The 27,063-nt window shown below is 41.3% G+C and overlaps 1 protein-coding gene across 1 annotated transcript in view; it reads left to right on the top strand.

The window, feature by feature from the left end:
• Window positions 1-1,075: 1,075 nt before the first annotated feature.
• The window catches only part of myo18ab (myosin XVIIIA b), a gene marked incomplete at its 5' end in the record, with an annotated part of 190,909 nt that continues 164,921 nt past the window's right edge, over window positions 1,076-27,063 (top strand). The window contains 1 exon segment of the mRNA XM_080006919.1: window positions 1,076-2,095. Coding sequence (XP_079863045.1) covers window positions 1,076-2,095 — 1,020 coding nt within the window.

Here is a 27,063-nt window from a genome sequence, read left to right as displayed (position 1 = left end):
ACGTGGAGAGGTGGTCCCCCGCCCCCATGGTGAATATATCGACAATCGCTGGTCTTCGGGCTGACGGTTGACGGTTGCTGCCTGTAGCTATTATTATTAATATTAGCCTAATTATATTTTTAGTTCAGTCTAGAACATATTCACTGCACATATACATTTCACTGCATATATGTATGAAAGTATGTATGTGACGAATAAACCTTGTGAATCTATTATTATTATTATTATTATTATTATTATTATTATTATTATCATCATCACAATCAGTTGAAGGTTGATGTGAATTAGGGATAATTGTAACCGTTCATGGATGGTGGAAGCTCTAGAAATTAGTAAAAAATAGTAGCAATCTGAGGATTTTGAAGTGTGATTAATACCTGAAATCCAAATATACATATTTGCTTCAGGCATATGTTATGATTGATGGCTTTTCTGACATTTGGTATACTCCGATCCACGCTTGGGACAGTTAGTGGGGTTGGCTGTTTGGGATTACAGCCTATGCTGTACTTTAGAGAACATGGGTCTTAGTTGCTCCACTATGGCATAAAAAAACTAATGAAAACCAGGTTTTAGAATGTGTGTCCGCTTGCCTGCCTGTCTCAGCCTGCAGCGCTAACCTCCCCCCAACTACTGAGGCTTTGGGAAGGCACATCTTAAATGCTGGCCAGGAATGTATTTTCTCTTTGCCAAGCTCCTTTAATGGGCCTCTATGACTATGATGTGGATCATTTTTTGCTGTGTTCACTTAAAGGCGAACTGTATGTCATATTAATAGACTATAAATTCATTTATAGCTTGGCCATTGTTGTTGAAGACTTGAGCAACATGTACTGCTGATATTGTGAATAATCTGCCTTACTTTTTATACTATGTACCTGCTGTACCTACTGTATACATAATTGAGTGTTTGCTTGAACTCATGGGCGACATGAATGATGGTCTTCATATTTCTCTTTGTAATCTCTCTTACAGGCTCTTTTCTCGAGGGGAGACTTGAATTTGTGCCCCTTGACCATTGAAGAGGATCTCTGAAGAGCCTTGCCGGTGGGACACATGTGTTGACGGCCACAACATGTTCAACCTGATCAAAAAGGACAAGGAGAGGGATGGGGGGAAGAAAGATAAGAAAGACAAGAAGGAGAGGATGTCTCCGGCGGAGTTGCGCAGCCTGGAGGAAATGAGTATGCGGCGTGGCTTCTTCAACCTGAAGCGGGAGGCAAAGCGGGAGTCGAAGAACAAGTTGGAGATCTCAAACCCCATCCCCATTAAGGTGGCCAGCAGCCACGAGCTCAGCCTCACTGACATCGAGTTGGATGGCTTGAGCAACAGGGGCAGTGCCTTGATGGATGACCAGCTGAGCATCGCCAGCTCTACGGATGATAACAAGGGAGATGGAGGAGGAGGGCCGGATGGACACCGTGGCTCAGTGCGTGACCGTGTGGCTCACTTTGGTTCGCTAGCCAAGCAAAACTCTTCCCAGATGGGCCAGATGATGAAGCGTTTCTCCTTTTCGCAAAGGAGCAAAGAGGAGAGCCCCTCCGAAGGCTCCACGCCTTCGGGCCAGAATTCTGCTGTCCCCTCCCCACATGTGGAGACCAAAGTCTTCGACCCATTTTGCAAGCATAGTCTGAAACAACCTCCCGGGGCTCCAACAGCTAAAAAAGTCTGCCTTCCTGAGCTGGTTGACAAGACCTTCACTGCCAACGTCCAGCTTCCGGCCCTGGTAGCACCTGCTGTGCCAGAGACGCGTGAGTTGGAACTTCAGCGGCGCAAGACTGGTGACTTTGGATTCTCTCTGCGTCGCACCACCATGCTTGACCGGGGCCAGGATGGAGCTGTGTACAGGCGCGTGGTCCACTTTGCCGAGCCAGGTGCTGGTACCAAGGACTTGGCACTGGGGTTAGTGCCGGGGGATCGACTGGTTGAGATAAATGGCCGCAACGTGGAGAGCAAGAGCCGGGATGAAATAGTGGAGATGATCCGCCAGTCTGGCGACACCGTGCGATTGAAAGTCCAGCCCATCCTGGAGCTGAGCGAGCTGAGCCGCTGCTGGCTAAGAAACAGCCAGGGACTGCGCAGGGAAGCTAGAGATGTAAGCATACACATTTTTTCCCCACATATACTAGTTTAAAAAGTGCCAGACCAGCTCCCAGTTGGCAAGACTTGTGTTGCAGGCAGGTTTTGTGTGATGGCACAAGAGGCCAAACAGGTTGGGTTTCCATTCTGAATGGAAATATCAAAACTGCTCAATGTCATGAGGCTTGGGCAGAATGACAATTAAATCATTAATCGGCAATCGACTCCATCGATCCCCAATTGACATTAATGACTGAAAGTTGTATTTTTTTGCTGCCAGGAAAAACCAGAGCATTGAAACAGTATACTCTGTAAGTGCATTTCACTGTGTTCTGAAACTGATCGTGGGAGCCGTGAGTGAGATAGGGGGGCGGAGGGAGCGAGCGGCTCTCTCCCTCTCGCACTCTCGGCTTAGAGCTGTTTGAGCCCCTTTCACACATAGTTCCCGGTAAATTACTAGGATAACCTTTCCGGCATTGCTAGTGAGTTTCACTATTCACACATGCAATTACATTCTGGAACATTTTCGTGTTGAGCCCTTTCACAAATGTCACGATAATGGGGAAAGTCCTGCAGAAATCACCTGGTGTGCTCCCGGTTTGCACCGCCAGCACTGGAGAACGACAGACAGTGCATGCAGCTCATTCACTTGCGCACACAGAAAAGATGTACGTGGATGTAGCTCGCAAATAAAAATAAATATGCCTATTAAATTAATCCTGAAATAAATAAACGCGGCAAAATATAGATCAAATGAGTGAATATATGCCTGACGCAGGCAGGAGGTGGTTGTGCGCCCGAGCCTACATGTGGGCCGACCGGGGTGGTTGGGATCTTTGATTCTGATTCAGGGATCTTTCATCACTATCATTAGCGCTGTGGGGTTTTCGTGAGATCCTACTGTCTAGCTACCCTATTTTACTTGTAAATAATATATCCTGCACTTCTGCAACGATGAGACGGCATTTGCCCTATTACATTACGTTCTACGCGAGAACCCCCCACCCATCCCGATAGAATCGTAAATTGGCAATCGATATCCCTCAGTGATCATTGATTGGAATTTTGCACATTCGCCCAAGCCTAACTGTCATTGTTGTTTTACCAGAACCCATGCCTCCTCTCTGAGATTAGAGGAGCATCAGATTCCTCTGAAACTACAGTGATCCTTGTTTCAATAGTTAAAAACACCTGTACATTTTCCGTAAGGGACAGCGTCTTCACAATAGGTATCTGTCCAGGGTGGCATATAAGAACGATTGTTGTTTACATACTTATTTAAAATCCCGCAAGTACTTTCATTTCCATTTTTTAAATACACACTGATGTTCACACTGCTGTATATAATGAGACTAAATGCATAGAGCTAATGCGATTAAAATGTATATTAATCTGTCGTTGACATCATCTTAAATTTATACATCCTGTATTTTGTCAACCTTATATCTTACAGTGATACATAAATCACAAGTTTCTTGCTACGCAAACTTGCATTTTATTGTCTTGTTTGTGGATGAGTGTTTACACCATATAGCCTGTACCCAATCCTCAACCATGGATGGGTGTAGTTTGGACTTGACCTTATTTAATTTAAATTATTAAAAGTGTCTGAAACCTATACCCAACACTTCCCGTTTGGGCTAAGTCTTATTCTCCAGGGAAATATTGTGAACATCGAGCATGCTCTCTCTTCAAGCTGGGTATGGTTGGCAAATTCAGAATGTTTTGTTTGTTTGCTTCTATTGGCTCGAGTTCAAGGGCCCCTGTGTCAGTCCACAATTGAATTTATCTGCTGACATGGAGGGGGGTGGGAGTGAGCCTCTTCTACCCTCCTACTGTACTTTTTCTAAGCCCTTGCTTTAAAATGTTTGGATTCTTCGAAAATTTTCCCTTGTAACAGAGAGGCTGACTTTTTTGTCATGAGAGGAACTGCTATAACCGTTTTAATCATGCAAACAGGAGCTTTGTTTGAAGGCAGTAGCAGTGTTGCCAGTACACACAAACACCCAAATTTGGTGCAGTGTGAGTTCATGTGTCGTTTCCCTGGCAGGCAGCTGATTTGTGTGTCTATTAGACAGTGGTGCTTTCTCTGCATTCTTTTTTTTCTAACGAATGTCAACAACTTGACTGATTGTTTCAATAAAGGAGAAGCAACAGAAAGGACCATCTTTCACACCAGACAATGGGATGAATTACATGGCAGAATCAGATGATTCAGCCAGGAGGATCGGCACACAATGCCAGTGGCTGCTGTGCACTTTTCTGCATGTTAGGCTAAGTATAAAATGCAACCCCTACATTGTTTGTTTTACTGAAGGGGTACAGGGTTGAAAATGTTGGAAACTATATGGAACATTTTTTTGTTCTTTTTTTAATTAACGTGAAAAGCCTAAATTGGAAACAAATTGGCTGCTCGTAGAACATATTGGATGAACTCAAGTGTACTTGAACAGACGTCACATTATGAATTCTACTGAACGGATAAATTACAAATACATAATATAAATCTGAATTGAGCACTAAGGCTTGCAGTATGACTGTAGCCAAAGTAATCACTGTGTGCAAAACACTTAGGCCTCTGACCGCTCTGAACGCTGCGTTTCTTCTGCTCTGCACGAGCTGATGTCAGCTCGTCACAGGTTTCTAGTGGTCATCTGCTTCATTGGATCCGCTGTGCAGTTCTCCAAACAAAACCAATAAGTACGGTGTGTTTTTATTGTAGATGTTTTGATTTTATTTTATTTTCCGACTTTTCCATGAAACAAAAAATATCCCTGCTTCCGGTGCGTCCCGGTGTGGTGTCCGTGTCCCCCACATGCTTGGAGCGCAGCAACGAAAGGGACAACAATTTAAATTAGGCCTTGTAGATCTAATATGAGTGATGCTTATTTCTCGCCTCACATTTGTTTTAGATTCAATTTTGGTTGAGGTAAAATCACTGAAAGTTTACAGAGTAAATAAGATGAAATGCGGAAGCCATGCTCAAATGTTATTGCCTTACAGAACCTGGAACTTGTGCTCAAACCCCATTGGCTCACAGAACTTGTGGCCTCAGTAGGGTGGCTACTCCCATTTAAACATAACAGGAACACAATAGGTTTAGAGGAATGTTAGAATGGCTCTAATGCATAATCTGAGTGGTATTTTCAGCAAAAGGACTGCAGAGACATATTAACTTGTGAAAAAAGGAGTATAATAGGTCCACTTTAATTTTCACAAGAACCAAACAGTAAATAGTCTGTCACAATTGCTTAAAACAAACAAAGGCTTCGTTAATTTAATGTGTAAGCTACTGAAAAAGAAAACTGTAGTATCACAGATTTATGTTTTAGCTTTGATCACAGTTAATCATTAACAAATCACCAGTATGTGTGTAACAAGAACAATGGCTTCTCAGATATATTACATTGTCTTATAGCCTTTCTTTCAGCAAGTTACAGGTTGGACACTGCATATAAACTTTCACCGGCGTCTTATGGGATACACAGTGATTGCATACTATTTCAGTTGATGTATCATTTAATCATGGTACTTTTTGCATGCTATTTGAGCATACGATGGTTGTAGACATACTAATTTACATACTAAATAGTTGGAATCAAGCATGTGGACAAAAGAAAAATAATTTCCCCAAATAATCCCATGGATGATTTGGACCCCGAGGCACACCATATCTTTGACCCCCTGCATTAGAGCTTGGGTGGAGCTACATGGAAAGGTTGACTGGTCATGCAAAAAGGTCCAGCCTCCAAGCCGCTTTAAACCAGACCAAATCCATTTGAGAAACCATGGAGCTGGCAACCCCCCCAAGTGTTGACCAGAACAAAATACTTTGCGCCACTGTTTTGTATATTCTACCTTTGCAGGTCGCCACAGTACAATATATATTGGGGAGTTACCACACTACTTAGTATCATTCACAGAATTTTTTTACTCTGGGTTTGAAAATACTTTTGGGTTTACCTGCTGTGACAATAACTTTGACTATTAAAGGTGAATATTCCCCATTTTAAACATTAAAATGGCAGAAACTATGCAAGACATTCAGTTGTTATGTGATCCATAGAGCTAATTGCTATGCTTTGTATCTGAGAACAAGGCAATCGGGCTATTTGAAATGCTGGCCTGTGACGTATTGCTGACATACTCTTTGTCACTCTAGAGCAAGGGGGGGGCAAACCTTTTGGCTTGAGGGCCACATTTCGTTTTTAAAACTGACCGGTGGCCCAGACCATTAGTAGATGAGGTGAAAAATGAGCAAGCATAAAGTGTAAAATATATGTGAAATCTATTTCCTCTTATCCCATTTTTTTACTAATTCATTTTTAAATAAAAAATACGAGAACTCACCATTGATGGATTTAATGAGAACAGTGTTGCTGGTCACCCTTTTTTTACCAGCGCATCAAAATCTGGTGGCATTTTCGTTGTGGAAATTCGTAGGACAGCGCTCAGGTGGTCATTAGTAAGCTGGGCTCTGTGGCGTGTTTTGTTTATGTTCATCACACTGAACGTCTGTTCAAACACATACTGTAGGTAGAGCCAAATATCACCAGCATCTTCTGAGCCAACTGTCGGATGTTTGAAAACTTTGTATCATTCAGTGAAACATAAAACGTATCCAGTTTGACGGAGTTGAACTTCTCCTTTAGGACAGAGTCAGGCTGGAGATCAATCAGCTCCAACTGTTATCCCTGCTGTGCTGCCTCATAATCCAATGACAGGGGACATGACACCAGCTGAAGTGACTTCTCAAACTTTTCAAAATCAGAGAATCGACGGCAGAATTCTCCGTGGAGGTCGTCCAGCGATTTACTGTATTTGCTCGCATGTTGGGGGGCTTCTTTCAGCAGCCCTAGTGTGGGGAAATGCGTAAATGAATTGTTTGTCATTTGTTTAGAGAACAAAGTCAATTCGACCTTGAAGGCTTCACGTTTGAATACATGTTGTAAACAAACTGATCTTTCCCTTGTAGCTTCACATTCAGCTCATTCATGTGTGCCAGTATGTCCACAGCGACACCAAATCACAAAGCCAGTGTGCGTCTTTCATCCTGAAAAAAATTGGCTTTCCTCATAACTAACTCTAAAAATTAGCTAATATATCCAAAATATTTTGCAATCCAATCTTTGTTGAAAACACAACACTCGCTGTCAATTTTGCGCTTTTTTTGTCCGCCCATTTTGTTATGGGTGATGCATATGTGACGATCAGGTAAAGTGAAGAAGAGTGACTTGACATCAGAGAAGGCCCACAAGGTCGGTGCAAACACAAGGTCGGTGTTACGTTTGGAACATGGATAACATAGTTTACAGTCTTCCTTAATTTTAGTTAGTTGTAACAGAAAACATACAAAATTACACAGTGGCAGGTATAAATTTATTACTATTAACCTTTCATATTTGAAAATAATTAGGTTAAAGTATTACCAGAAGACAATTGGATTAACCAAAGCGCAGCTTATTAGGCATCATAAAAATATACACTTCTGAGAGCTGACACGCAAGATCACCTTCAGAATTTGTAGACATTGCAGAGATATTAATGTACACTATGTCTCAATTGTAGTCAGTCGTAACAATAACCATAAGCAATTACACAATCTTCACTAAAAACACCCCCCAAAAAAGACCTAGAGTGATAGAGAATGACCACCAACGTCGGTTTTGTTAAAAATATCACTGTGTATTCCATTACAAACAATTTATTTGGTTGTATGTCATCTACAGCATTGCAAATCGGTCTTGAACATCATTACCTCAAACACGTCACACTGATTAGCCTGGACCCCGTGTATTGCTGCCATCAGCTATATTTATTATTATTATTTTTATTGTTATTATTATTATTATTATTATTATTATTATAACTTCATATACAGTATAACTTCATACCGAGCATTTCGTATCGCGATGGCACCTTTCTATATCCATCATTGGAAATTACTGGTGTTAATTGGTGCACCCATGACAAGCCATGACAAATCTTAAACCGACCACTTTGGTCTGACTGAAGTTTTATCGGCCAATGGAAAGACAAGTCAATTGAGCCAGGAAAGAATGAATGGGGAGGTATAATTTGGCCATTTTAATGCTGAACATGGGTGGTTGAACTTGCTGCTCTATCAGTACAGCAGCAGTTGTATCATAATGCACATCAGCAAGGAGTACATCACAATAAATTACTGTATTGATTTTTGGAGTACAGTCTGAGAACACATTCACCCTATGTTGCTATGTTGTTTTCCTTTTTGATTTGCATGAAGTTACTATGGAAACATCATGCATTTATTGAACTTAAAAATAACTTGTCTTTTTAACAGTGGATTTTCTTGAACTTTTAATACAATCAAACTGAAGAACAAACAAAAAAAACCAGAATAAAATGAGATAAATAATATATAAATATATATCATATACATTTAAATAAATAATATAATTGTCATTGTTGTCTGAGAACAGACCGACAGTTCCCTAATCTGCGCTCTACGATTTTATGCGGGGACGGGGGATGTGGTCTAGGAACTCTCTCCGACCGTGTCAGACCAGATGTCACTGAATATCATGCATTCTTTCTTTAATCGCTCTCCTTTTGCCGGGCTCGGGTTGGGAGGAGGGTGGGTTCAAGGTAAGGTTGGTGTTTGATGAAGACCCGCCACGTTAGATTTGGGGGGCATCATCCCCGCTGTGCACTGCCCAGCCGGAGAGCACCATGGCTGGGGAGAGAACGGAGGAAGCCCCGGTGCACCGGGACCCCAATATTGGTCAGTCTTAATTTTAATAACATCTGTAATATAATATGCACATAAATGATCGGCGCGACGACTCTTTAAGACATGGATTCAGACATGGAAACCCCTGGTGAAGTGTCCTTTAGTTCAACTAAACATGTTACATGGTACAGTCACACCACCGGTGCACATGCACAGCCTGGCTGAGAGTGAGTTTGGGGAGGGGCGAAAGGGCACTGCTGTAAAGGAAAGTGGTGTGCTGGATTTATAACACAAGGCAAAATGAGAGCATCATTGCGAAATGGAATCCCGCACAATAATCCTTTTGTCTTGATTACAGGTACTCCTCACTTAACGACCGAGTTCCGTTCCTAGGAGCAGGTTGTTAAGCGAATTGGTCAATAAGCGAGGACCTGTGTTATTTCATGGTAAGGGAGCGTGGCGATTGCGAACGCTAGTGTAGTGAATACTGACAGACTGTGAGAACGAGACTAAGGCTGAGAACGGTGATGTGCGATGAAATGTTTCACGCTGAGACACCGCATTGCAACGCGCACGCTGTATTGTACCCAGCACACAATACAGACTGGTCAGAGGGCTGGTCGTAAGTCCCAATGGTCGTTTAACAGGTAGGTCGTTAAGTGAGGAGTACCTGTATATTGTTTTCATAATCGGAAGACAAAATCGTTTTATGATTAACCGTATGAATAATCGCCCAGCCTTAAGTTATATTTAGATTTTATACTGTGATTAGTCTTGCAGCACAGTTACATTTGCTCCAAGTGGCACACTGTGCTCTAATGTCAACAGTGCTTATGTTTGGTAAAAGTGTGAAGTGTTCCATGTACAGTCCTGACTGTACAGTAAAGATTTGATTATTTTCTAAGGGTGAGATAGTGTTGACGCACACACACACACACACACTCATTGAATGGGTCTTGTTATAGAACACTAAACCCCAACAGTCATCGTCTGTGTTTTCATGACAACTCTACAGGAAGTACGAGACATTAAGCAACCAGAATGTTTCGATCTCTCTTTCTTACTTATTAATAAACACCTTACTTCGTTTCCACATCTCTTATCACTGATTCTCTTTTTGCCTTGGCTCTATCGTACCTCTCCATGGTACGCAAGTGACACAACATATGCAACCTCAAACCTGTCACCAGTGTTTTTGTATTTTTGTCTGTGTAAACATGCTCCTATACTGATGAGTATATACCTGCAGGGTTAAATACTCACTGAGCACTTTATAAGAAACACCATACTCATACCGGGTAGAGCCTCCCTTTGCCCTCAAAACAGCCTTAATTCTTCTTGGCATGGATTCCTCAAGATGTTGGAAACATTCCTTTGAGATTCTGGTCCATGTTGACATGATTGCATCACGCAATTCCTGCAGATTTGTCAGCTGCACATTCATGCTGTGAATCTCCTGTTCTATCACATTCAAAGGTATTTGTGGCAGTTCGGCCTATCACACGCCACCCAAGTGCCGTTTTCAGGGCCCTCCGCCACAGAGACACAGATGACGATGGGTTGAAGACATCGGTTTATTGTAGAGAAGAGGCTAGGTGGAATTAGTCGGGAGCAGATCGAACATGTCATGACAGGGCTCCTATCTTCAGTGAGTGTGGGGATGGGGGTTTTAACCTGTTGCTAGGTACCCCAACCAACGAACCACAGGTATGCAGCCACTCTGACCAAATCACCTGGATCCAGGTAAGGTGTGGCTGCTCTAACCATTCCATCCCCACATCACAGTGTTCTATTGGATTCAGATCCGGTGACTGGGAAGGCCACTGAAGAACATTGAACTCATGAATCCAGTTTCCAGTTTCCACTTCTGTGGCCACACGGCAGAGAACTCGGGGCTTTCCTGCAGCCGTAGGGTGTCCACAGGGCTGCAGAGTTTGGGGGGGGCTTCGGGGCCCCTTCCGCTGCTTGGAGGTGCCGCGACACATTACCGACCTTCTACACCAATACCAATGGGGATAAGTCATGTACACTCACCGGTGGACATCTTACACACACACACACACGGTCCCATCACACACACACACACACACACACACACACACACACACACACACACACACACACACCACCACACCTGCTTCAAGTGCACCCCAGCACCCTCCTGGTTGCATTCCTCTTCTTTCCTCCCTCATTTGCTACCATATTTATGACAGGAAGAGGCCACGTGACCAGTTGTAGTTCCAGTTTTACTGGACCTAATTCACTGTTTTTCAATACATGTCATCCAATGTTCGTGTTTTTGTGTAAATGTTGTTGGTTTCTACGTTTATTTGTCTCACCGTGGTGATTCTCCCTCTTGGAGTAGTGATCAGTTGTTTATAGACCCAAGCATGATAAGTAGTTCTCCAAAGAGGGGGGTTGGTGGTGGTTCTCCATAACCAAAAACTGTGCTCTTGTCATTCTACAGGTAATCCACAGGACAAAGTTATTGCAGCAGTTCTTGATGATTTAAGAATTAATAAAGAGTTGCATTGCAAGTTGAGAACTTGAACTCCACTTGCAGACTAACTCTGTCCTGAATGCAATGGCATACAAATACTGTGTGTTGTATGCCCATCATGCTAACAGCACAGGTTAAAAACCCCCAAAAAAAAAAAGTTGGTTAATTGTGGCCATGAATGGATGCACATGGTCAGCAACAATACTTAAGTAGGCTGTGGCATTCAAGTGATGATTGATTGGTATTAACGGGCCCAAAGTGTGCCAAGAAAAAAATCATCACAATTACACCACCGCCACCAGCCTGGACTGTTGACACAAGGCAGGTTGGGTCCATAGATTCATGCTGTTGGTGCCAAGTTCTGAACCTACCATCTGAGTGCCTCAGCAGAAATCTAGATTTGTCAGACCAACTCTAGACACTTGTGTGGGAACCAGCCCATCTGGCACCAACAATCATGTCATGGTTAAAACACTGAGATCACATTTTTCCCCCATTCTGATGGTGGATTTGAACATTAACTGAAGCTGCTGACTGTATCTGCATGATTTTATGTATTGCACTGCTGACATGTGATTGGCTGATTAGACAATTGCATGAATAAGTAGGTGTACAGGTGTTCCTAATAAAGTGTTCAGTGTGTATACCACAAGTAGAAATGTTCTGTAAGTCATGAAATGCTACAGAAAAACCTGTGGTGCAGCAAAAAGTATTTTGTATTTCAAGGCAGCCCACAGCAACAAGGACATCCTGTCCTTCCTTTCTGCTCCATCTCTAAAGTGTTAATACAGACACCACAGTTTAGGACACATGGATACTTTTTTTTCACCTTGTTGAAGTTTTTATACTCTATCTTGGGGTTACCAACCCTCTGCAAACGTATGGCCAGTCAGTCAATATTATTCTCAATTTGACGTGTGTTTATTACTAAATATTGAAACTGTCCATGAAAGTGGCCCACAGCTGTCACTCAGAAAATTGCTTTATTTCTGGTCGGAAATATTCAAGATTTTTTGGCAATACTTTATTCGTCACATCATAAAATCATACAAATACAGTGCAGTGAAATGATAAAAGGGCAACTTCAAAGGCTGTGCAAAACAAACTATGTAGGGTAATGTAGTAAATTAAATGTTCTGGCCATTAACGTGAATTTCATTGATGTTTTTTTTATTTCAATCTTCCCAAGCATTTACAATTAACCACTTTCATCTACAAAGGCTTAATTCTATTAACAAAAAATAGATGGGCCGAACTGCAAACAAATGAGCAGTGTCTATGGTCTCAGTTTCCAATTTCTGCCTCAAATTTTATTTGGCAAGTGGACATTTCCAAATACCTTGGATTGAGCATGAGTCCTCGAGGAGCAATTTGGCCCATTATAATATTTACTAAGCCTTGTTAAGACATCATGAAGCCCCCTTTAAAAGTTCCCTGGCAAACACTACAATGCATCCATTTACCGGCTTTTCTTGTTTATAAATTTAACCATAAATAAAGCAAAACTCATCTTAAATATCTAAAACAATTCTCATGTAATACTCATATGTAACAGTTGAATTAAGCAATGATTATGACAAACCCTCAGCTCTTGACTCGTGCCTCGTTTGCAAGATGATGTGGACTTTGTGTGTGACGATTTTAACTAATTCAAATGGCAAAGCAAACAAAAGCCAGGGTTGCTCAGGCAGCATCGGTGGCTTGATGGTTAGCACAATTGCCTTGTTGTGCAATAGTCCCTTGTTCAGTTTCTAGCTTAGGTCCAGATGACCGTGTGGAAATGGCATGTTCTCACCAGGTCTATATTGGTTTTTGCTGGCGGCAAGGTGTTCCCGCAGCATAAAAACATACAGTCCAAGGAACTACTATGCACACAACACTCCAAATGATTACATGTAAATAGTATTAGTAATTCATTTGCAATCAAAATGGACGTTCTGTTTTGTTTGGGAAAGTAAATGACCAATAGTCTTGGTGCTAAGCAAATAAAGTACCGCATTGTACCTTTATCTACAATGGCACTGGTACATAACTTTTGCTACAAAAGCTTTGCCATGCCAGCAGTACCCTGTACCCAAAAGTTGTACCATTTTTGTACCTGTTAGGTACATAAATAAACAATTATAATACCGCTGATTACCAAAATACCAACTAACCCTCTGGGCAAACTACTGCTATCAATATTTGACCCTCAAATTTACCTTGGGAATTTCCAAATTGCCTCTTGCCATTTTGGTCAAAATCTACGAAACTAAAATCTCTACCAAAAATACTAATACAAAAGCACTAAAGTTGTCTGTTTTATCTACATTGAAAGTGCCAGACTATTGTGATTTTGCAGTAGTTACAGACTGATGCGTTAGTTATTAAAATCTTAGCGGTCAGATATATTATCAATTACAATATATTAAACATTCAGTTTTATTCCTGTATGGGTGGGGATAGGCACATATCGGTACATTGCTGTACTTCAACGGGTACAGCAACGATTAGAAATATAGGACATTTCTAGAAACAAATTTGGGAGCTCTGAAAGTGAATCTGATCTGAGTCAATACACAAGTTGCCAAAGGATCCCATAACCAAGGCTGATTGACTTCAATTATGGTGGTCAGTGGGACACTGGTGTGTGTGTGTGTGTTTGTGTGTGTGTGTGTGTGTGTGCGCGTGTGCGTGTGTGGCCTGCACTTTGAGCGGACCGGTATCAGTATTGAAAATGCTGACAATATTCAACTTAACTACCTATGTAATACTGTTATATATATATATATATACCTCTATATATATATATACCTATATTTTTCTGGAGTACCATATATTTAGGTAACCCAGTGAGTCATGCAAAGGTATACATTTTTGAGGCCCTGTACTTTCTCAATGGTAAGTGTAATACGCGTCCAAAATTTTATACAGCACTAGCAAGTTAAAAAGCTTGGAATTTAGTCACCGGAAAAAATAAAACTATTTGTGTACTTGGATGTATGTTCATTGCGGACATATTGTGTCAATTACATCTGGTGTAAAAAGGGCAGGTAAAATTTGAGAATTACATTTTACATCACTAAAAATTTTCCGGATAACATAACACTAAATGCTTAAGGGAACAAAATAGGATATAATTGGCTTGTTTCCTGTGGTCAGCAGCTGAGATGGAGAGCGTGAGAGAGTGAATGGATGTTAAAGCAGTAAGGAGCTGAGTGGCTTCTCCTTGACAGTCTATAAACAAGGGGGAGGCAAAGGCCTCTGTCAAAGTCTCACCCTAGTATTTGTGGAATCTGCGATGGAACTAACAGGCCACTTCCTGACCCTTCTCTCTGGAAATGCTAGAGAGAAGCGGGAGAGAGGAGGGGCTAGAGAGTTGCATGCAATGAGCTGAAGGCTTTTGGGGAGAGGGGGAAGTGTAGAGTTATGCACGGTTGTAGTTTATAATGTTGGCCAATGAAAAAACAGTAGAAGTTGGTTCCCTGATGCAGTGATAGTAAGGAATGTGAAAAATGCATCCCCTTGACTGACTGACCTATACAAATTATTTTCCAGCTGCAAGAATATTCCCAGTTTCTTAATGATAAAAGCTAGCCAATGCCCTTGATCTGCTGACCACTCACTCTACATTCAGACTCTCACAGCAACACGGCTCATTTCTCACACTTATAAGACTGCTTCTAATTGTGATTTTGCAGAAATTCAGCTTTGTAGCTGTGGATAAACTATTGGTTAAAAGATAGGTAGACAATTTTTCAACCCAGACCTTACTAAAATCATAATTCAATTATTAGAGTATATAATTTATTTATATATGTGTATATATATGTGTATATATATATATATATATATATATATATATATATATATATATATATATATATATATATAGATACAGTATTATTATGAAATTGATTATAGTGTAATTAACACTAGGGAGCCACTAGAGAGTACGAATCCTTCCTGCACACTTTGTGCTGATTTCAACCAGTATGTGGTGTGCTTACAGTCTGTAATGCTGATTTAGTCATATTTATAAAGAAATGTTAATATATTAACCAGGGTTTGTGTTAGAGAAGTTGTATGTTTTCAGTTTACAGCTCTAAAACCATAGTGTGCTGTACCTCTTTAATGTTTAAACTCGAATGCTTTGCCCAGTCGTTTACAGTACCCGGTGTGAACCTTAATGAAGAGTTACCTTCAGACTTGGGTAGAATGACAATTAAATTGGCGACTCCATCGATAGCCAATTGACATTAATGGCAGATGATTTCTTTTTTTTATCTGCCAGGAAAAATCGGGGCATTGAAACAGTGTACCGTGTAAGTGCAGTTCACTGTGTTATGAAACTGATCGTGGAAGCGGAGAGGGAGAGAGGTGGCGGAGGGAGAGAGCTGCTCTCACCCTCTCCGGTCAGAGCTGTTTTTAACCCCTTTCACACATAGTTCCCGGTAAATTACTGGGATAACCTTTCCGGCACGCTTGTGAGTTTCCCTATTCACACATGCAGCTTCATTCCGGAACATTTCTGCCTTGTGCATTTTTACACATGCCATGATCATGCTGGAATAGATGTGGCAAGGGACAGTCCAGCAGAAGTCACCCGGTGCGGTCCCGCTCTGCACACCTCATGCCGGAGAGCGACAAACGGAGCAGCAGTGCACACAGCTCATTCACTAACCCGTGCAAAGAGGATGTAGGAAAAGACAAGTGGATAAGTCCTGAAATAAATAAATGTGGCAATAAATATATAGATAAATGTAAATATAAATATATACCAGAATAAATATAAGCCCAACAGACCGGGCGTTGGTGCGCCTGAGCCCCTCTGCGCACCAGGCGAGGTGGAGGGATCTTTCATCACTTTCATTGCGCCGCAGGGTTTTGGGAGACCCTCTTGTACAGGACGCACCAATGTCAGCAGTGGAAAAGAGGTATCAGAGAATTGAAGTGGAGTTTTTTATTTATTTATTCAAACAGCGGTGCGCCGTGTGCTGGTTTCGGACTCCTGTGCTGTTTTTCTTGTGTTTAGATCTATTTATTTTTGTTTGTTTTGTACTTCAATAAAACAACATTTTTCTTTTAACACAACTGTTAAGGGACTGTCCCGTTCCATCTCGTTCCAAAAAACCCTGTGTCCCCACTGTCCCGTGCCACGTCACGCACGTCTCCCTATTGATTTCCGTTGCTATGTGACTGAATTGAGTAAAAACAAGATGTTTTTGTGTAAATACTTTACTTGTAAGTAATAAATCTTGTACTTCTGTACCGGGGAGACTGCATTTGCCCCATTACATTGCGTTCTATGCGTGCGCGACCCCCTTCCCAATAGAATTGTAAATCGGTATTTTCCATGATAGCCCAAGCCTACTGCATGGGCCTCCTGGTTTTGTAAAGATGATCTTGATGTTCTTCAGGCACAGATCTGGATAGTTTCCTTGTCCTATTCATTCTATAAAGAATGAAAGCCTTCCTGATTCCATTTGGCGACTCGCACAGTGTGCCTGAATGTTTACTGCCTTTGTGTTGTTATTCGTGTCGGCTTCACATCCTCTTCCTTTCCCTGCTACCTACCTTTTGTTTTGTTCATAGTGGTCTCAATCAGTGAAGGGAAGTGAGAAATACGGTATGAGGAAGACCAGTGGCCAAGGAATGAGAGAGGGGAGTTGAAATCCTGGAATAGTAAATGGCCCACTGCTCATTAGTAAATCAATTCATCTAGATGGGCCTTGTGTGTTATCTACTCTTAAAAATGCTATCTCACACCCAACAGGATACAATTATGAACTACTTTCCTATTTTATGAAAAATAAATAATCACTATCCCCCTTAGCTTCCCATGCGTGTATGCACACTGCTTATAAAAGTATCTGACAGTAAACCCAAATTACTTAATTTTTCACTTATCACTCACTTAAGTACACTGTATATAACTCTTTTTTTAAAACAATTAATAAAATGTAGGGATTGTCTATTAGTTTAAGAGCCTGATGGAGTAAGGTTCAAAGCTTCACATAGCATTTGTCTTTTTAGAGGGTTAACACCACCCTAGTCCTGTATTATCCATCCCCTTATTAACTTCCTTCACACCTCTTCACAGCATGCCTTCCAAATACAATAAGTAGCAATGTAGGTGTTAAGGCTCTGACCAAATGTTCATCTCAGATGGATTTAGCTATCATGTTGGGATGTTATCCCAAGCTCCATGCTGGGGCTTTACCACCACCATCAAGTAAGAGGCCATTGGGCAGGATTTGATGGTATTCACAACATTCGGCTGTCAGGCTAAATACATTTTGCAGTTTGAGTTTAGAAAGACCAGACAGTAAAGTAAAGTCACATTATTGGTCACTGGATATTATGCATGAAAATAGCTACCGATGCATTTTATAAATGATATAACATTTTTATTTTTAAGTTCAGCTCTTTTTCTTTAGCTTGGACCTTGGACTAATCTTTCAATAGTAAACATAGTTATCATTAAAATCTTTTTGGCCTATTGACCTTATTGGCCTATCATGTAGGTTATCTGCTCATTTTATGTTGTATATGGAATTAGTGAGTTTCAGGGCTTATGGCTTAGGCTTTAAAAATCTGTTTTGTATTGTATTATTTGATTGTATTTGGAAAAATAAGGTTATGCTGAACAGCCAGTTAATTGACACCATCTTATCATAAAACAAATCTCTCTCTCTCTCTCTGTCTAACTATGTCTTGCAGTATGTCAATCAAGAAAACTCTTTGAGTTGCCATCCTCAGCTGCCTCTCAAAAATGTTGAAACTGTTGAAGTCCAGGACACAATCATAGCTCCTCTACATCTAAATTCCTCATTACAAGTGGAACACACTACATTACGGCAAACGCTGTTGTGATGTCAGATAATCACATTAGGTTGAAATGTTATTAAATTGACACAAAGAACCTTTTGATAGATAATATTTTTAAAAATATTATATTTAATTATATTTTAACTTTTTAATTTTTTTCCGAGTAACATTAAACGCATCATCACTTCTGAAACTAGATAGTATTATATGTATATAGTAAACTAGAGTTACCCATGAACGCAGCATCGCTTCCTGCTTGGAGAGCCGTGTCTAAACAGGAGTGTAAACATACATGGCTAGATTTATAATGCCTAGTCGGCGCTTATTTTGGTGAGTAACTTAAGATTAGTGTAAAACAGACAAGTATAGGATCAAAAATCAGTGTTTTTTTGTTTATTATAGTAATAAAATAAAATAAAATCGGGACACATTGGCTGCATAACTGCCGTTCCTGATGTGATCAAAAAAGTAAAATAATGGCTAATATATCAGCCAAACCGTTATGTATGTATGTACAAATATATATATTTATATTGTATGATATATATATTGTGGATTTACGAAAAGTTTTTTTCTGCCTTTATGGAGCGATTCCACCATCCGATCTTTTATATTTCACTACACAGATGTGTGGGAGTCTGCCCACAGGGAGGGGTTTAGAGAGGGAGACGGAGTCTTTCTGGTGGTGGATTGCCAACATGGCGAGGATCTTTATTAATAATTCTAATAGAAAGGCTTGCTGGCCAAAATGATACATAATAACGATAGCACCCAGTCTATAATGCTGATAATGATGATGGGTTCGGGCGCAGGAGGAATGGCATTCTGCTCTGGCTGCTATTCGGCTCTCCAGACCTGTATGCAGATCCCCCACTGCAAGAAAGACAAACATTAAGAAAGCTCCCTGCCCCAAGTCGTGAGGGACGTGAGGCCTGGGAGGGAGATGCCGCCTTGAGGCAGCTGGGCGTCCGCGGGAAAGGGAGCCATACTGCCATCTGCAGGCGCGGCTTGACCACACCCCTTGGTCCGGCACATACCCCCACCATCCGACTTCGGCCGGGGAGCTGTCCGGTCGACAGCCGAACTGGTCTGCAGTCAGAAAGGGAGAGAGAAGTTGGGGCTGGTTAGCTCCGCAAAGTCGGGTGCAAACTGTCTATAGTAGCCAGCCAGCCCCAAGAACTGCTTCACCTCCTTCTTGGTCTTGGGTGTCGACGTGTTCGTGAGCGCAGTGGTTTTATCAAGCTGGGGTCGGACCAGGCCATCACCCACGTGGTGCCCCAGATACGGTACCTCCCTCCGTCCCACGGCACACTTCTTTGGGTTGGCGGTGAGCCCCACCATATGCGGCCACATGCTGCATATGCCACTCCCAGATGTCGCTGTGAATGATTACGTCGTCTAGGTAGGCCGCGGTGTATGCTACATGCGGACAACAAGTGGTGTTGTGCGGAAGTGGTATAACCTGTAGGAGTTAAGAACGCCAATTTTTTCCTTGGACTCCTGAGACAAGGGAATCTGCTAGTAGCCCTTGGTTAAATCCAGTGTTGTGAAAAAACAAGCCGTACCTAACCGGTTGAGAAGTTCATTGACCCGGGGCATCATGTAGGCGTCAAACTTTGACACTGCGTTTACCTTTCGGTAGTCCGCGCTGTCGTATAAGAGGCGCCGACGCTCCTGAGCCTGGAGAAAATTCTCCCATGATAATGGCCGAATCAGTGCGTGTAACTTTACTCTCATGTGCATAACATACTGTATCTCGTTCTTACTGGTGCTAGGATCTTCCTCCCAGTTTTCTTAAATTAGGGTCTAGCAGCCCTCTGGGTCTCCTGCCCAGAGTTCAAAGGGAGAAAATCCTGTGGAGGTCTGAGGAACCTCCCGCACCGCAAGACAGACAAACACTAAGAGCTCCCTGCCCCGAGTCGGACCAATCAGTGCCAATGCTGCCGTCTGCAGCCGCAGCTTGACCACGCCCCTTGTTCCGCCACAAGTTGTCTTCAAGCTTTTTATAGAATCCTATCCGGTTTTATTTTAAGAATGAACTCACCTTTTTCAAGCACTGCAAAAGGAAAGAGGGACATATACCCCTATACTGTATATTATGTCCTTTTGCAGTCATTTTGTTTGGCTACCCACCCCCTCCCTTCCATTGACATTTTTTTTACAATCAAGATGCTCACTTGTCCACCGCTGCAGTAGTCACTCTGCGGACAGTGGCAGGATAAATTCATACCTGCACCAGCTGCCATGCTGCCCACTGCTACTGCTGCTTGGCCTCATGTCAGCCTGTCTTTGCCTCCTACCAGCTGAATTATTCATAGAGGAATTCTCTGAGCCAAATAGATAAGAGAGCCATTGTTTAAGGGAAGACAAACAACTGAGAATGGATAAAGGGAGTTTTAGGGGTAGGCCCTTTCATAAAGAAACCCAAAAATGAGGAGCCATCACCAATTAAAACTGCTTTTTCCCTCAATAAAAAAATAAAAAAATAACTGTTTGGAGAGGAGGGCCAAATGCAGATATGGTTAGTAGTTAAACATCACGTCTTTGAAACACAAATATGATGATTCTCACCAATTAGGCTACTAGTTGGCATCTATAATGGAGAGTGCAAGTGAACATAGCGACTTGAGTGGTTGAGCTGACTCACTAAATGGGTGTGGTCATCAAAAGGCTGTAGTCGTACGGTTGCAAAGAGGTAGAACCAGTATGAAGAAATAGTTTCATTTCACAGCGAGTGGTGTTTATTCGATGCCTTCATTGGATGGACACTTAGAGCAGTAGATGATTAAAAGCAATTAATGAGGTTAAGCTGTGCAGTGGTGTACTATGCAAAAAAATGATAAGTGAGAGGAATTTTTAGGAAGTACATTTTACAATATTGCTTTTAATTTTTGTAATTTGGGTGAGAATTATTACATAATGATGTCACTTGCATGTTATGTGTGCGAAGGAAAGAGTAGAGTAATTTTCTTGTCAGTTGTGAATGCAATCCAGCAAAATAATGGGAGATATTTAAACAATTACTATTTCCAGTGAGTGAGTAGCACTGCGACTGCTCTGTGATTACTCCATCCTACTTATACAATGACACAGCACCTTAGGGAGAGCCAGCTTCCTTTGTCACTGTGTCAAGGTCTTTGATACACTGACTAGACAGTCATTTGATTGCTATGCGACAAATGCTTAATGTGTTATTGTTGTTGTTGTTGTTGTTAAAGTTGCGGTTCTGTTTGTATTTCAGACACAGCATTTGATGCCAAGGTTTTACTTTGCTCTGTGATGAAGGTTAAAGTGGGTGATGATACGTGATGATAGACACATGATGATCGTATCACTATACAGGCAATTCTATGATACATGTTTTCTATGATTTGCCCTACAGAAAATCAGGGTATTAAAGTGACTCAAAATGTGTCACTAAAATAGCACGTTGCTTCTCGACACCGGGATAATTTAAATGGAATTAGCAGGACCTAAGAGTTCGTAGTTGTGATTGCTAGTTGTATTGATTTACTAGTATGTACACAATATCCGGTATTTCACTGTGATTAAATCTTCGCAGTTGTTGAATATTGTTTTTATGTTTTTTTTATCAAAAGCGGTGCGCCATTATACAAAGGTGATCTGCCTTTCAGTAAGGTAGGCAGGGAGTAATGTGCACTGTTTGCCACATCATGTGGCTAAACTACATGAAGCTTTTCAAAAAAGAATTCTTCTCTTATTGTTTTAATTTTGACGTGTCGTTTTATACTCATTAGAATAAACACATCATAAAGCTGGCAGTGGTTTTGCAACATTTTGCAAGCATATAGGTGAGTCAACATCAGAGGCGTCTACATCACATCATTTCCTTTTTTCCCCCCACCCAATCATTGATTTGATAGACATCTTGGCAGGTGTCTGATTCATATGCCGTTTGTGTGGTTAGTACCTTGTGGTCTGTACTTTGTCAGAAAGACTGGCTGCGTCTCTCATGCTCATTCTATAATGAGGTCTCATACATGCACTTCCCGTCTCAAGATTGTCTCTGGCCAGTCAAACCCCACCAGGGTGAGGCTCAAAAGGGGAGAGGGGATGGGAAGCTGAAGCAATATTTTCACTCTGTTCTTAAGCTATTCAGAAAATGAAGGATGTATTGAGAAAAACGTTTTCTTTCACAAGAGCAGGATTACAGTTGATGTCACATTCGACTGTGCTGGAATGGCGGTCACAAAATCACTGGGAAGGTAGTGCAGTGGCGCATTCTTTGTGTCGGGGCTTTCCTACACTTGTGTTGTTCATGGTTATTCTGACAAAAAATGAGACAAAAGCTTTTATCCAGTTGCCAACATTACTTTAAATAGAATGGGGGAGTTTAACGTTTCACTATTTTTCTACTCAGGCCTTATTAAAATTGTTCCCATCACTGTTCATAGCACAACCTCACTGAACTATTTATTATTGAGAAACTTACCAGCTGCAACTTCTCACTGCACTTAAATGCGTCCAATGGGGCAAAAATGTTTAAGCCTTAAAAAGACAATATTCCTTGACGAAAATGGGAAAATTGTATTTCTTTTTACATTCTATATATTATGAATTTAGTGCTTATCTTCTCACTCTGTACTTCATGTTCTTCTGATGAACATGTTTTTACATGTTTTTATTTATTATTTTTTACTATAAAGATTTATTTTCCCCACCTGCCTCTACTTCTATTGAAATGACCCTCTACAGAAAGCAGTTTTTATTTGAACTCATCTGTCTTGGTGGTTGAACTAAGGCTCAGGCCTTTTGTTAACTGAGCTGGGCTCTGTTTGTTTATTGATTTGTCATGCATGGTGATACGTGGAGGTGTTGGCTAGGGCGGGGCGATCACTTAATGCTTAATTGCAAATCAACTTTCAGTGCTAGGTTATGATGATGAAGTCAAGATATGGCTGTACTTGAGTCATTTGGTCAGAAATAATGATGAAAGAATAAGGGCCACCTAAAATGTCTTACAATATATGAAGTCTAAAATACTCGATGACAGTGTGTTGCAACAACGAAAAGCTTACCTCAAAAAACAAGTTGACCAACATACGATACATTCTGACTTACGCTACAAAATGTGCAGCTCAGTCAGTGGTCTGTAGTTTCTTGATGAATTTGATGTGTTGATGAAGAAGGAGTGACTGCTGACACTGACTTGAGTAAAATAATAGGTTTATTACGGGGGTGTCCAAACTTTTTGCAAAGAGGGCCAGATTTGGTGAGGAGAAAATGTATGGGGGCCGACCATTCAGCCTGACATTCTTTGAACAATTACCATTGTAAATGAACATGTCAATATGTAACTACTGTATATCACTTTGTACAGTTTATTGTACACGTGTTTATTTGTATTTGCTTTTATTTTGCTTTGTTTTACTCTGCTGTCTGCAGCTAGGTCGACATTGCAAATGAGAATCTGTTGTCAATTGCCTTATCAGGATAAATAAAGGTTAATATAATAATAAATTAAATGAAAATGAACTATTTTATGAAATCTGACTCCGAATTTTTTTAGAAACATGTATTTATTGATTTTGTTTTAACAAATCACATCAAAGTGCATTTTTGACAAAGGATAGTATAGTCAAATTAAATGACTGAAATTTGCAAAACTGGTTTTTATCATCACAAAAAATTAATTCACTGAGACTTAAGTATTTATTCTCCTCAGAAGAATAAAAAAAATAATTGACCTACATTAATGTGAAGGGTGATACTGAGATCTCGGCTGCAGTAAACAGGGCAGGTCTGGTTCAAAAACAGTGGTTTTGATGCGCAAGATGTCACGCAGGTGAGAATCACTTAGTCTTGTCCTCACGCGGTTCTTGTTAATGTTCATCACCGAGAACGTCTTCTCGCACAAGTATGTCGAGCCAAACAAGCTCAGCATTTTCTTAGCAAATGTTTGAATCTCTTGGAACCTGTCTTTGTCCAGCCGGCGGTAAAAGTTTACAGGAGGGAGTTGCTGGTGTTGACTGTGACACTCCGCTTTACACTGCAGCTCAATGAGCTCCAGCTACAGGTGGGCTGGAGCATCGTTAGGATCCACGTCAATAGCTGCAAAATCCCTGAAACGCTGTTGAAACTCCTCAGCCAGAGATGAGATGTTTGCCGTTAGCTTATCTTAGTTAGCATGTTTCGTTCGATAGTGCCGCTTAATATTGAATTCCTTGAAAACAGCCACAGTCTCTTGACAAATTAAGCACACGCAGTTGTTTCTCACGTCAGTGAAAAAATACTCAGATTTCCACTTGTCCTGGAAACGGCGCCCCCGTTATCAACTTTCCTTTTTTTAGTTTCAGTTGGCATTTTAGAAATGGGCTAAGAATATACCACAGTGGTAAAAGTTCACACAGGGGTCACCCGGCGAGAGTGCGGCCACAAGTCTACTGCCATCCTCTGGTGAAAAATAAAATAGCTGTGTGCTGGCGGGCCACATATTATTGATTTTATGACAGACGCTTCGGGCCGGTGGAAATTTAGACACGGGCCCGATTTGGACGGGGGCCGGACTTTGGGCATGCCTGGTTTATTACAAAAGAACAGCATCAGACCAGACTTGCCTAGGACGTCCAGGAGAGAACCGAGCCGGATGGATTCTCTCCCGAATGAAACTCCGGCGAGTCTTTTATGGTTGCCCAAAGACAATGTTGACCATTTGGTTCCCCTACAAAGGTCACAGGTCACATTTCACCTCCCTTATCACCGGGACCCCTGGTGATGTGCTCTCTCTCTCGGGACCCCTGGCACCGTCTCTTAGTTATTATCTTATACGATGGGGCTGTCTTGGGACGCCACACATTCCAATACACCTCATATTTCCCCCCTTCGAGACTACACAAAGTCTCGACAGAGATAAGAGTCATTGAACTTACGACGTTAATTGGCTTAATAGAAATCACATACTAACAAGCAAACTGATTATAATATACCCTTCTGAACATGCTTAGTCTTAGCAATACAATAAATTTGTGGAGTGTGAGAGCGAAAAACCCATCTGGCAGCTTCCTTTCTAAGTTCTTTCAACAAACAATCAAGACAGGAAAATTCTCTCACAGTTCCTCTGCCCCAGGCAACCACCTATTGCACTCCAAATCAATTAACCGCAAAGAAGAAGGGTTTAGAAAACTGTACAGGATGTTACATATAAATGCATACATTCAGAACCTCAGAAATAGATCCAAAATTTTGTCCAAAGTCAGGCTGGTCTTCCAGTGAACCTTTCCCTGCCTATCATCAATGTCCCTCAAAACCCCCCATAAAAAGAAAACACCTGAGGTCCAAATAGATTCATTTCACCCTGTTACAGAAAACTTCAAAGAAAACAATACTAAATCAAAGTAATGTCTTGCTAAAAATATCTACTGTAGAGTACAGACTTTTCATCCATTATACAGGTTACATTGTAATAAACAAACTCCAATATTATAAAAACCTGCATAACACATATGTATGTATTGAACTGTTGCTTTTTAACACCCTCAATTTTTGCTTAGCAACTGACTGAGCATCTTTAGGCTTGGTTAGACATGCCTAATGTATTTTTTACCTCCGACTGGTCTTATCATGTCAACAAAATCCACAACCAACTCACGCATGGGACCTCTCGGAGTTGGAATGTGACCGAGTGGACTCTTCACACCCCTCTGAAAATTGTTTTTAAGACAGAATGTACATCTGCCGATGACATACTCAATTTGCTCAAGCAAGTACAGTGCCCAAAAACCATACTCTTTCGTGATTTTTCTCCTTACCTCCCCCCTTGCGACATGGGCTAACCCATGTGCTTCCTGAATCATCAGACCTCGTATGTCAGGGGGTGCTACCATCAGTCCTTCATGATTTCTCTACAGACCAGTAGGCTCTTGTGTGGCCCCTCGGTCCAACTATAATTGTTTATCTATGGCTGACGCCGCTTCTTGCATCGAAATCACATCTCAGAGCGTGATTTTATCTTCCAAGTCCACTTCATAGGTGACAAGAAGACCTTTGCCTGCTTTGTTTGCTCCTGTGACTGCTTTTGCAGCCTCATCGCTGCTTTGTTACCTTGTGTAACCCTTGACGTGTCCATTTTGTGTGCTGCACACTTAGCTACAGCTATTCCCTTTGGCTTCAACATTGCATGCAACAATTTCATTATCTGTACATAATGCTTCTGTGTCCATGGGTTATTGTTTGACCCATAAAAACTACTTTTTCTTGACAATACTGTAGCTTCTTCCATCCTTTCTCCTATTTGCTCCTGCTCAAATCCTTCAGCCACCATTAAAGTCACATGTGGCACACTTTTCTCAATGTCACACTCTTTATCAAGATAATCATCAGTGTTTATCTTCATAGCTGCTCCTTTACTTCCTCATTCCACCACCAAGAATCCTCTTCTTTCGGCTGCTCCCCTTAGGGGGCGCCGCAGTGCATTATCTACCTGCAATACCTTCTGTTCTGTGCATCTATAAACCTTCTCTTTGGCCTTCTTCTCCTCATTCTTCTTATCCACCAACTGTATTTGGTTGAGTTTTCTGAGAGTCTCCTGGTCCTAATCCTTCTGATCATGCACCTTTTTCCTTTGCTTTAGCCAACATCCGTCTGACTGCTGGGTCGTATCCTCCAATAGCTTTGTCCGAGTCACTCACACTCTCTTCTCCTATTTCCAGGTTTCTGACTTGTTGTCTGCTTCCCAAACGGTTCCTTCTCTTTGTACTGTTGGAGCTTGGATACATTTTTATGGTTGTTGTAGCCTTGTCCATCTCTATTATTTGCTCATCCTCATTTTTAAAGAGATTATTTATTTCAAAATTATTTATAAAGCACCGTGTAATCACACTCAACAAAGAACAACTGAATTTACCAACCCCAAAGGAGACCAATAGCTTCCCACTTATGAAAGCAACTTCCCTTGTTCATTATCTGATACATCTGATCATACTCATTTATCTTAAATTATCAA

This window comes from Zeus faber (genome assembly GCF_960531495.2).
Source record: "Zeus faber genome assembly, chromosome: 9".
NCBI lineage: Eukaryota > Metazoa > Chordata > Actinopteri > Zeiformes > Zeidae > Zeus > Zeus faber.
This window is presented reverse-complemented; position numbering and strand designations above follow the sequence as displayed.